Source organism: Bombina bombina, chromosome 1 (genome assembly GCF_027579735.1).
Source record: "Bombina bombina isolate aBomBom1 chromosome 1, aBomBom1.pri, whole genome shotgun sequence".
NCBI lineage: Eukaryota > Metazoa > Chordata > Amphibia > Anura > Bombinatoridae > Bombina > Bombina bombina.
Genome location: NC_069499.1, coordinates 1,097,011,661 through 1,097,024,504, shown reverse-complemented (window position 1 = coordinate 1,097,024,504; position 12,844 = coordinate 1,097,011,661). Strand labels below are relative to the sequence as shown.

General features: G+C 37.0%; 1 protein-coding gene across 3 annotated transcripts in view; it reads left to right on the top strand.

Annotated features, from left to right (window-relative positions):
- LOC128642330 (CMP-N-acetylneuraminate-beta-galactosamide-alpha-2,3-sialyltransferase 2) overlaps window positions 1–12,844 on the top strand; it is a 334,854-nt gene that overhangs the window by 250,897 nt on the left and 71,113 nt on the right. For all 3 annotated transcript variants that reach the window (XM_053695242.1, XM_053695177.1, XM_053695104.1), the window contains exon 4: window positions 7,462–7,641. In XM_053695242.1, the coding sequence (XP_053551217.1) occupies window positions 7,462–7,641 (180 nt within the window). The remainder of the gene's footprint in view (window positions 1–7,461; window positions 7,642–12,844) is intronic.

Genomic DNA, 12,844 nt, shown 5'->3' with positions numbered 1-12,844 from the left:
AGCGAGTGTCTGGAGGCTATGTCGGGTCGCGGCCCACAAGCAGGGCCGTCGTGGCCCGGTAGTGGGCCGCGGCCCGGCTGTTGAGAAACACTGCGCTAGAGGACTTCCGGTGGGAGGAGCATGATCCGCGTTGGCGTCTGACCTGCCGGCCTGAATACACTCGGAAGGCAATAAGCTAGAGGCCCTGAAAACCGCACCCAACGCTGCTTTCCCTTTGCTAGCAGAGAGGACCATACCTACTGGCTCGGGAGTACCTAAAGCGTGGAAGTCCGGAGAGCGCTTAAAGTGGGCCAAGCTGCAGGGCCCAGTAAGGGGCGTCAGAGTTGAAAGGAGAGGCACAGCACAATGGAAAATCCCCTGAAGTAGTGGAGCCAACAGCGAAAAATTCTAGAGGTACAGACACACTTTAAGCTAAAGAGAATGGCAGTACCACGCTTGAGTGACCTTTTTTCGGGTGGCACCCCGGGGTTTAACTTGACTTAAGAGGCAGAACGGTAAACCAAATAGAGATAACAGTTAATGAAGCAGCCGCAAGATGTGGCATGATTCGTGAAGAACCCACTTAAAAGGGACTATAAACTTATGGTTTAATGCTGTCCTCCCATATTTAACATCATGCCTTAATATATCGCCTATATCACCCAGTATACGGCATCCTGATATGCTAAAAGGATACAATTTTGTTTATAAGAGCTTTGAGCATACTTCTATGTAAAAGCCATAACTTTTTTAATAACTTCTGTTACTGGATATTACACTCCTTATAATAACATTGATAGATTACACTCCTTATAATAACATTGATAGATGGGACCTTTTCCTTACAAAAGGTTAAAATTTAACAGTGGAAAGCAACACTTATCCTATACATACATCTATGACAAGACGAATTTTGGGAATGAATACACCTGCCGACTAACTACTCCTAATAGCTAAGAGTAGAGAAAGGGATAAGAAGAAAGCATAGGAGGAGAAGGAGCTAAAAAGAAGAGAAAGGAGACTAAGACAAGAAAAAAGAGAGAGGGGAAAGCTAGAAGAGGCTAAAGAAAAGATAGAAATAGAGAAGGATAAAGGAAAAGATAAAGAAAGAAGGGGGGAAAATATATACATAGGAAAAACAAAAAAGCCCCCTAAAATCTACTAGTCGAAATTTGGGACTGGAAATCTTTACTTCTTTGTTAGGAGGTTTGCAAATATATACACAGAAACTTTTTTTGTATAACATTTCTATGCAAGCTCTCTACTTAAAGGGACAGTCTACACCAGAATTTTTATTGTTTTAAAAGATAGATAATCCCTTTATTACCTATTTCCAAGTTTTGCATAACCAACACAGTTATAATAATATACTTTTAACCTCTCTGATTATCTTGTATCTAAGCCTCTGCAAACTGCCCCTTTTTCAGTTCTTTTGACAGACTTGCAGTCTAGCCAATCAGTGCCTGCTCCCAGATAACTTCACGTGCACGAGCACAGTGTTATCTATATGAAATATGTGAACTAACACCCTCTAGTGGTGAAAAACTGTTAAAATGCAATCTGAAAGAGGTGGGCTTCAAGGTCTAAGAAATTAGCATATGAACCTCCTAGGTTAAGCTTTCAACTAAGAATACCAAGAGCACAAAACAAAATTGGTGATAAAAGTAAATTGGAAAATTGTTTAAAATGACATGCTCTATCTGAATCATGAAAGTTTATTTTGGCCTAGACTGTCCCTTTAAGTTTATATCAAGCAATGTTAACCTCTGCTAGTAATTGAAATGCTAATGGAAAATACCCTTGCTTCATATAACATACTTGATATAATATGCTGGACTACTGCATCCCTGGTATAGAGAATATCTTCTTATTAATTAGATTATATTGTGAAATGTGTTCACGTTACTTACTCTATTTACTGTTATTTCTTTCTATGTGCATTATGTTTGATACCTAAAATTGAACTCAGGGCTGTTGACTAGTCTAACTAAAATTTGATCATTTTAAATCTCTGGTTCTGACTAAGTAGGGACAATACACTCTGTTAGTATAAAACTTCTAGGACAATTCACAAAATAATTAAACATAGCACATTTTTACTTTAGTACACTTTTTTATTATAATAATAAAAAATAAAAAAAGCATAAGGTGTTTATTTTGAACTCTTTACTCCAAAATTTACATCACAGAAGGGGACATTCTTATAGAGTATATACTTAAAGAAGTGAATCCAGATGATTCATTCCCATAGGAAATATTGTATCCAACGTATGGATCCAAAAGGTCATCCATCCCTTACATATTCTTTCTCTATATATGCTACGGCTACTAAGCCATCATGATTAATGGAGGTATATAGACCAGCTATAAACTGAATAGGTTATAACAACATTTTCAATTTTACTTAGGTATTTTCCTGTATCATTAATGTATGAGTTAAATTGGTTTAATAAATGCAATATTTAATCTAGAGCCCATGGTGGAAACAATGGGACATTCTTGTTTTTGTTTTTTTTCTCGAAATTTATGAATTTTCAGTAAACTACCTGAAGGAGAAAACATTGCTTTTTAAGGGATTACCTACTGAGGACATCTGCTTCCCATATTTCCTTCCTGGGATGCAAAATATAAACAACATTTCTGTGTCCAATCAAAAAACTTGAGACTTCCTTCCTTGCTAAGGAACTGCAAGTTCCCCATTAAGATGGATATGAGCAACAGCTGTAACATTGAATGAAAACTTGGATGAGTTTCTCCTTTCATAAGAGTGCAGCTCTGAAGGGACCTAAAGAGTCCAAGATAATTATTCGTAACATCACTTCCTAAGGAAACCAAACTCTCTGTGCTCTCCTGGACCCCTAGATTAAATCCCAATCCCAGTGAATGGCATCTGCAGACATTATTTTCAAAGTTGGCGAATAAAAAAGACCCACCAAAAAATAGTTTGGGAAACTATTTTTGTATATCTGATGCTGCAATCATTAGACCTAACACTTCCATACACTGAGCTACAGATGGGTTGGAAATTTAGTGTAGTTGTGAGCAAACTGACTGTAACTTTGATCCCTGATCTGCTAGAGAAAGCTACATACTCCATGAGTCTATAATGGCTCTTAGAAAAGAGACTCTTGATAAATAAGAAAGAGAACTTTTTTAAATTATTCTCCAACCAAGTCTGCAAAGAAAACAGTAGACGGTTGGTATGAAATACAGCTGAAGGAAAAAATGTAGCCTGAACCAATATGTCATCCAGGTATATAGCCAATGAACTACATAAGTTCTTATTACATACAATATAGTTCCTAGAACCTTCATAAAATTCTGAGAGCTGTAGGTAGACCAAACAGAAAAGCCATAAACTGAACAAATTTGTCCTGAAACTGGGTATGGTCTAGGAACAGAATTAAACGTGGACATAAATTAACCTTCTTGAATAAGGGGTAGAATAATTGTGTAACTGCCCAATACACCAATCTCTCCTCTGTCTCTCAGTAGCAGCTCTCTGAAGGGGAAAATGGGCCTTAAAGTAGTCAGAGGACCCCTCTAATATACTGGATTTCAAACCTGTCCTCAGGCCTCCATAACAGGCCAGGTTTTGAGGATATCTAAACTAGGTGAAATAATAAGCTGATTAGTAAACCTGCTCTCACCCAAAGTAATCCTGAAAACCTGGCCTGTTAGGGAGGCCTTAGGACAGGTTTAAAAAACAGTGCTCTAAACGAATATTCTGGAGAATTTCGGTTCTTTACTTTTTTTCCTGTGGAAGCAAAGAAAAGACTAGGATACCAGAGAGATGGGAGGGGTTAAGTGCTCTTAGAGACTTGGTAATCTTAGTCTCCTCTTAGTAGCCAGGAGTTGAATCCCAGAAGTAATGGCTCATGGACTCTGACCACCTTGTGAAATAAATTTGACCTTGTTAGAAATTACATTATTCTTTAAGGCATAAAATACATTTTTCAATTTATTTTATAAATCTACAGATAGATCCCTTGTGACAGTTAAATATATTGTCCTCTCAGATAACTCTGGGCTAGATTACAAGTGGTGCACTAACTTTTGCTTTTGACTTCAGGTTTTTGTGCACAACGGAAATAGCACTTGTATCCCAAGTTGAAAGTTTTTTAGCAATCGAGAGAACGCAATCGCATTTTACACTCGTCTGGTATATATATATATATATATATATATATATATATATATATATAGGTATAGATATGTATTTTACCAAAAAACATCATATATACATAGAGATATGTATCTATGAATAAATAGAACATATTCTGTGTGAAGAACATTGGAATGGGAAATATTCATATTTCATGAGAAAATGCACTTGAGTAAGGTTGTTAGTTTTTTTTTTTTAAACTTTTCACTATCTATTGAAGTCTATGGGGGAATAAGTTAACAAGGTCACGATATTCTAACTTATGATTTTTGTGAGCATTGGTTAAGCACATGAGCGAAAACTTTTTACTTTTAACTTGTAATATGCACGGTACCCGCAAAAAGCTTACTTCAAGCAGAGTTAGCGGAGGAGATAAATACCGCTCCACTTGCAATCAAGTCCTTTATTATTACAATCTCATACTGCTTAATATCCCTTTAACCAATTACAATCAGAATTACCCACATTAACAGCTGTATTTATGTATTTATTTTGCTAAGAAAAGCTTTAATATGTGCAGTTTAAAGGACCAGTTAACACATTTGCATAATCAACAAATGCAAGATAACAAGACAATGCAATAGCACTTAGTCTGAACATCAAATGAGTAGTAGATTTTGTTATAACAGATTTCAAAGTTATGTATATTTCCACTCCCCTTGTACCATGTGATAGCAATCGGCCAATCACAAATGCATATACGTATAGTCTGTGAATTCTTGCACATGCTCAGTAGGATCTGGTGGCTCAAAAATTGTAAATATAAAAGACTGTGCACATTTTTTCTAATGGAAGTAAATTGGAAAGTTGTTTAAAATTACATGCTGTATCTGAATCATGAAAATTTAATTTAACCTGAGTGTCCCTTTAAGTCCTGTTGAAGAGTAAAAAAGTCAGGTATTAAGTTCTATATATATCTATATCTATAAACTGCATACAAACATATGCTGTGTGTCTCTGTGGTGGCTTGTGTGGTGGCTGCAGAGAGGATAGTCAATATGAAGTATCTGATGAAAAATGTTAATTTGATCTGTAAACTAATTTTTGTCCCTTTTTTAAATGGTTATTTTTGTGTTAAATAAATATATATTTAAAAAAACTGATAAAATTAGTTTTACTTTTAACTTCATAACCATAGATGGTTAAATTTTGGCCAAGTGGTAATAGTCGGTTACACCCATCCTAAATTGTACCCAGATGTTTATGTAAGAAACTTAATGTGCAGTAATAGATTTGTTTTGTTGATACTTTTTTTTTTATCCTTTTAGGACAATTATATTAACAAAATTACAATAAAAGGCAACACAGCAGGTTTTAAATGGTCAGAATCTCTAAGAGCAGTTTGAATAGATTTGTAATATGTCAATATAATAAAACATTTAATCATCATAGTAATGAGAAGTTTGCCACATTTAAATTGCATATCCTTACTCTGAATTAAAGGGACATGAAACCCAAAACTTTTCTTTCATGATTCAGATAGAGAATACAATTCTGAACAACATTCCAATTGACTTCTGTTATCTAATACGCTTCATTCTTTAGATATCCTTTGTTGAAGAAATAACAATGTACATGGGTGAGCCAATCAGACGAGGCATCTATGTGCAGCCACCAATCATCAGCTACTGAGCCTATCTAGCTAAGCTTTTCAACAAAGGATATCAAGAAAATAAAGCACATTCAATAAAAGAAGTAAATTGGAAAGATGTTTAAAATTGTGTGCTCTTTCTAAATCATGAAAGAAAAAACTTGTGTTTCATGTCCCTTTAACACAGTTTACAGTTGGTTTACTTAGAAAAACATCATGAAATTTAACTTGAATGTTCAAATAGGCTACATAATTAAGTATTAGATATACTATATCTTACAGTGGGGGAAGGGGTTTTCTCACCTTTTTATATGGACATAAAAAAAGAAAAGAAGTGTGTTAATGTATTAGAGCATTATAATATTATTATACTACTACTTGCATATAACTATGTGTTAAACTCCTCTGAAGGGGTTAACCACATAGTTAATCCCTTGAACCAATTGGACATAGGTACTACGTCACATAGTACGTTGCCCAGTAGTACCTACATCCAACCCTGTGGCGCATGCTACAGTCCCCACTGTCAGCATCTGTCTTTATATAGTAGGGAGCGTTGATCGTGCTCCCTTACCATATGAAGCTAGATCGCCTATCGATACAGACAGTGTTACTGTCTGTATTGATGATGTGGTGGGAGAGGTGGGCGGGCAGCTCATTGCTAGATGGGGGGGAGGGTTCCCTATACAATGGGAGGGTATAGGGAGGGATGGGCCCTACACTAAAGAAACTGTGTGGAGGGTGAAGTGGGGTCTACACGATAATTTGCAAGGGGAGGGTGAGGAGGGTTCCTTACACTCCAGAAAAAGAAAAAAAAGCTATTGCAGCTTGATAAATGGAGCCCAATGACACAATACAATCTAAAGTAGTAACAAACATATTCACATTTTATAAGAAATGTTTTCATTTTAGCAAAACTAATCTTCATCTTCTGATACATGTGGGAGAGTCTTATGAACCATAAGACTCCATATTTAGTAATCATATTTAGTAATTACTTCACTGTTTTAAACTGTTAATCCGATAGATGGGCTTCACAAAGGGATACAAGTTTCCCAATCTCTAGTTTCATGAACTTAGCAGAGGTCTCATATCGACAGTCTGTTTATCTCTTTGCTTGAAGCATACTTTTACTACTGCACAACAATCTTTAAATTAAGTGTATTCTACTTACCTAAGTGTTACGTAGTGTACCACCAGATTAGTTCTGATTACAGAAGAAGCAAAAACCTTATATGGTTGACTGTGTACAAAGCTACGCTGATAAGCATAAAATACCTTTGCTGTGTTTCTTGCTACTATACAATGATTCTGCTGATGTACAGCACTGGTAAAACAAAAAATGCCAGCCAACGGTACAAGTGGCTGCAATTTATCCTGGTGAGAGAAAGTTCAAGTTGCTGGTAAACCTAAACTATCATAGAAGCCTTGACAAAGAGCTGTAAAACTTCAAATGCAAAGCAAGAAAGATTTTGTTCTTTATATATCTAGGATAAAGCACCACAAATTACAATAATTATACTTGGAGGGCCCACTAGCATCCACTTCCACTCCTTTCCCATTACTGCCCCCCATGGTAATTCCAGTGCCACTTTTCACCTCTTATGCCTATTAGTACCCCCCTCAGTAATCCCACCACCCCTCAGGGGGCAGTGTCGCTCACTTTGGGAACCATTGGTTTAGGCTAAACACTACTATGTAAAAAAAAAAAAATCTCTCTTTGTAGGATGAATGGGGCTCGGACAGAAGGATTTGAAGCAGATGTTGGCTCCAGGACAACTCACCACTTCATGTATCCAGAAAGTGCCATTCACCTTTCCCATGGGGTTCACCTGGTATTGATTCCATTCAAACTGCAGGATCTGAGATGGATCACCAGTGCGCTTACTACAGGGGAGATAAAATTGTAAGTACCAGTCTATATCATGTCAATGCAAACGTGTACAGAAAATTACACAGATGCCTTCTTCAAGATTTGATATCTATATTTTTATATCTTGCACTTTCTTTAAGGAATTAGCCAGTTTATGTATAGGTTCATGCACAGTAAATATTTTCTTTCATGCTATAAAATAACTGTAATTAAATACCATTTTACATGAGTAATAGCACAAAAGGGCCATTCAACTTCAGTTTAAAACTAACAGGGAGTGCATGTGTGTACGACTTGTACTGCAGTATCACTGATAATTGGCTAGTAGGAACAGCTCCTCATATTGGTAATCAAGAAAAAACTTTAACAAGCTGTGAAATAAAAGTGGATTTATTGGTGTGGTAGTGCAGATAGGGTAGTGTTTGGTTGCGGATTGCATAGATTTAGTAAGGTAAATGTTTATTTGTCATGTCTAAGCAATCACTTAGGGTTGAGTGCAATTTTATTGGACGATGCTCTGCTATATAATGAGCATGTGATTTTTAAACAACTTTCCAATTTACTTCTATTATATAATTTGTTTTGTACTCTTTGTATCCTTTGTTAAAAATAATACTTAGGTAGGCTTAGTTGCAGCTGATTGGTAGCTGAACATATATACTTCATGTTACTGGTTCACCCAATGCATTTAGCTGGTGCACTGTTGCTTTTTTTTTTTTTTAACAAATGATGCCAAGAAAATGAAGCAAATTAAATGATAGAAGTGCATTCAAAAGTTATTTAAAATTGTATGATTCTATCTAAACCAGAAAAGAAAAAAATCTGTGTTTCATGTTCCTTTAATATATTTGAATGTGAAATATTGATATTTTCATGTCGAGTTAGCGTGCTTGAGAATATACTATCACGTGTGCACTCCAGAAGGGTTTAGTTTTTATTTTATTTTTTTGCTGCACTGACTTCTATGAGGGAATATGTTAATGTGATTGCGATATTCTAACTTGGGTTAGAGCAAAAGCAAAAACGTTACTTTTCAACTTGTCATATGAGTGCTACCCAATGCACACAAAAAGCTTACTTACGGAGTTAGTGCGTGAACAGGAGAGTTAAATACCGCTCCATTTGTAATCTGGTCATTAAAGTGAAGGTTAAGTTTTCACGATTTGAAAACATAAATGCATCCATTACTTATATAATAAGTTTATTTTAACAAATTTTACCAATTTCTATTTATTTAAAACATAGTAATCTGCCTAACGTTTGCATGTAAACTCCTCCCCACCTCTACTTTTGGATTTTCTATGCTGTTTCATGTAGAGCAGTCCCACCCACTCTATACGCATCTCCAAAGCACATACATTGCGCATGCGTGAATCTCCGATTTCTAGTACTAATGCGCATGCGATACTCTTCAATCTCACCCACCAATGCGCATGTGTTACTCGCGGTTTGCAAAATAGTATTGAAAGAATAACTATACTGTATTCATTCAGTACTATGTTGTGTGATCGAGAGAGCAGCGGCAGTTTTTTTATACATGACGTGGTAAATTATATTGCATATGAATTATGAATATAAATATGTTGTTTGTGATGCACATCTATACTTACAAATAATAGTCTTTATCCAAAGTACAGCGTTGTTCTTCTAATATTTCGGAGAGGTCTGTAACAAACAATGTTACCTTAAGTGGGCGGTCGAATTCAAGCTATTACGCCTGTTTGAAATGGGAGCGTGCGTAGAGTCCAAGATGGAAAATTAGACGGTAGTGCATGCGCAGTTTAAATAGGAGGCGGGTGATGTAGATCGACGGCCGCCTAACGGCCAGAATTTCAATTAGTTGTTTGCAGAACGTGATCGTAAATTTAAAAAAAAAAATTAAAAAACGGGTTGATTTTGATAAGATGAAAATATGTTTTTAATACAGCGATAACTTTAATTCACTGTGATTTCATACAAGATGATGAATGAAACTCATATTAATTTGGGACAGAGAATTGAATTCAAGTTCTACATACAGGTAACTTAACCTTCACTTTAAAGGGGCAGTAAAGTTAGCATTAAACTTTCATGATACAGATAATATGTTTAGTTTAAAACAACTTTCCAATTTGCTTTAATTATCATATTTGCTTCATTTTCTTGGTATCCAGTGTTGAAGGATAAAACTAGGAGTAGCAATGCACTACTTAAAGATAGCTGAACACATCTGCCGAGCCAATGATAAGAGGCATATCAGTGTACCCACGAATCACCAGCTAAACAGAATAAGAATACGAAGAGAGCACATGACAAGAGGCATATCAGTCTACCCACGAATCACCAGCTAAACAGAATAAGAATACGAAGAGAGCACCTTACCTTTGATAATAGATGTAAATTGGAAAGTTGTGTAACATTGCATGCTGTGTCTGAATCCTTTGGTCTGCTTGTGTTAACCTATAATGTAGAACAAATATACATATGATTATTGTCCTACTGAGGTGCCCTGTCACAGTAGTGCATCCAGGCAGCTGTTCAGTTTCCCTTCCATAGAGCTCTGGTATGGGCACACTTACTGCCAATACAGTGAACATAGCCATAGTGGACATTTTGTTGACGCTGCTGGTTGTCGCCAGTTTACAAATTATTTAGTAGACTTGATAGGCCTTTTTGGTTCTTATCTACCATCAAATATTATCTGTCAAAAGTTGACAAGGGCAGAGCAGGAAAGTAAATACCCCTCAGCCTCTGAATTAAAATTATGGGAATTTTTGTTGATTAAAAATCAGATCTTGGGGATAATGAACATTAGAGGTTAGTATGTTCTTTTCAAACATTGAAGTGAGAACTTAAAGGGACAATAAACACAAAAGTTTTGTTTCATGATTCAGATAATACTATTTCTCCTGTTAAGTGTAGTCAGTCCACGGGTCATCCATTACTTATGGGATTATATCTCCTCCCTAACAGGAAGTGCAAGAGGATCACCCAAGCAGAGCTGCTATATAGCTCCTCCCCTCTACGTCATACCCAGTCATTCTCTTGCACCTAACTAATAGGACGTGTGAGAGGACTGTGGTGTGTTAAACTTAGTTTTCTCCTGTTAAGTGTAGTCAGTCCACGGGTCATCATTACTTCTGGGATATTAACTCCTCCCCAACAGGAAGTGCAAGAGGATCACCCAAGCAGAGCTGCTATATAGCTCCTCCCCTCTACGTCACACCCAGTCATTCTCTTGCACCCAACTAATAGATAGGATGTGTGAGAGGACTGTGGTGATTATACTTAGTTTTTATATCTTCAATCAAAAGTTTGTTATTTTAAAACAGCACCGGATTGTGTTGTTCCTTCTCAGGTAGAATTTGAAGAAGAATCTACCTGAGTTTTTGTATGATTTTAGCCGGCGTAGCTAAGATTCATTTTGCTGTTCTCGGCCATTCTGAGGAGTGAGGTAAACTTCAGATCAGGGGACAGCGGGCAGGTTCACCTGCAAAGAGGTATGTTGCAGTATATTATTTTCTGAGGAATGGAATTGACTGAGAAAATACTGCCAATACCGATATATAATGTAAGTTCAGCCTTAAATGCAGTAGTAGTAACTGGTATCAGGCTGTTATGTATATATGTTTACACTTCAGTATTCTGGGGAATGGCACTTCACTGGGATAATACTGTATGCATATAACTTTTAGCCTAACTTGCAGTGGGAACGACTAGCAGCAGGCTTTTTAATGACACTTCATTTTATTTGATTTTAAACGTTTTGCTGGCATGTTAAATCGTTTATTTATCTGAGGTACTGGGTGAAAAATTGTTTTGGGCACTGTTTTTCCACTTGGCTGTCGTTTATTTTAATTTAAGACAGTTCACTGAACTTCCCTCACTGTTGTGTGTGAGGGGGAGGGGCCTATTTTGGCGCTTTTGCTACGCATCAGAAATTCAGTCACAAGTCTGTTTCTTTCCCTGCATGATCCGGATCGTCTCTACAGAGCTCAAGGGTCTTCAAAAATTATTTTGAGGGAGGTAATCACTCACAGCAGACCTGTGAGATTGTGCTTTGACTGTGATAAAAAACGTTTATATTTTGTACATTTTTTTCTGCTATTTAAGGGTTAGTTATCCATTGCTAATGGGGGCAATCCTTTGCTAAATTTGTGCTTTTACCGGGAAAAATTTGATTTTATAGTTTCTCCGGTTCATTGTTATTCAACTGTCATAGTTCTTTTCTGTGCTTCTTAAAGGCACAGTACGTTTTTTCATATTACTTGTAAATTGAGTTGAAAAGTATTTCCAAGCTTACTAGTTTAATTGCTAGTGTGTTAAACATGTCTGACTCAGAGGAATATCTCTGTGCTATATGTGCAAAAGCCAAGGTGGAGCCCAATAGAAATTTATGTACTAATTGCATTGATGCTACTTTAAATAAAAGTCAATCTGTACAAATTGAACATCATTCACCAAACAACGAGGGGGAAGTTATGCCGACTAACTTGCCTCACGTGTCAGTACCTGCATCTCCCGCTCGGGAGGTGCGTGATATTGTAACGCCGAGTACTTCAGGGCGGCCATTACAAATCACATTACAGGACATGGCTAATGTTATGACTGAAGTTTTGTCTAAATTACCAGAACTAAGAGGTAAGCGAGATCACTCTGGGGTGAGAACAGAGTGCGCTGATAATAATAGGGCCATGTCAGATACTGCGTCACAATTTGCAGAACATGAGGACGGAGAGCTTCAATCTGCAGGTGACGGATCTGATCCAAATAGAGTGGATTCAGACATTTCAAATTTTAAGTTTAAGCTAGAAAACCTCCGTGTACTGCTAGGGGAGGTATTAGCGGCTCTGAATGATTGTAACACCGTTGCAATTCCAGAGAAATTATGTAGGCTGGATAGATACTATGCGGTACCGGCGAGTACTGACGTATTTCCTATACCTAGGAGGCTTACAGAAATAATTACTAAGGAGTGGGATAGGCCCGGTGTACCCTTTTCCCCCCCCTCCTGTATTTAGAAAAATGTTTCCAATAGACGCCACCACACGGGACTTATGGCAGATGGTCCCTAAGGTGGAGGGAGCGGTTTCTACTCTGGCTAAGCGTACCACTATCCCGGTGGAGGATAGCTGTGCCTTTTCAGATCCAATGGATAAAAAATTAAAGGGTTACCTTAAGAAAATGTTTGTTCAACAAGGTTTTATATTGCAACCCCTTGCATGTATTGCGTCTGTCACGGCTGCGGCCGCATTTG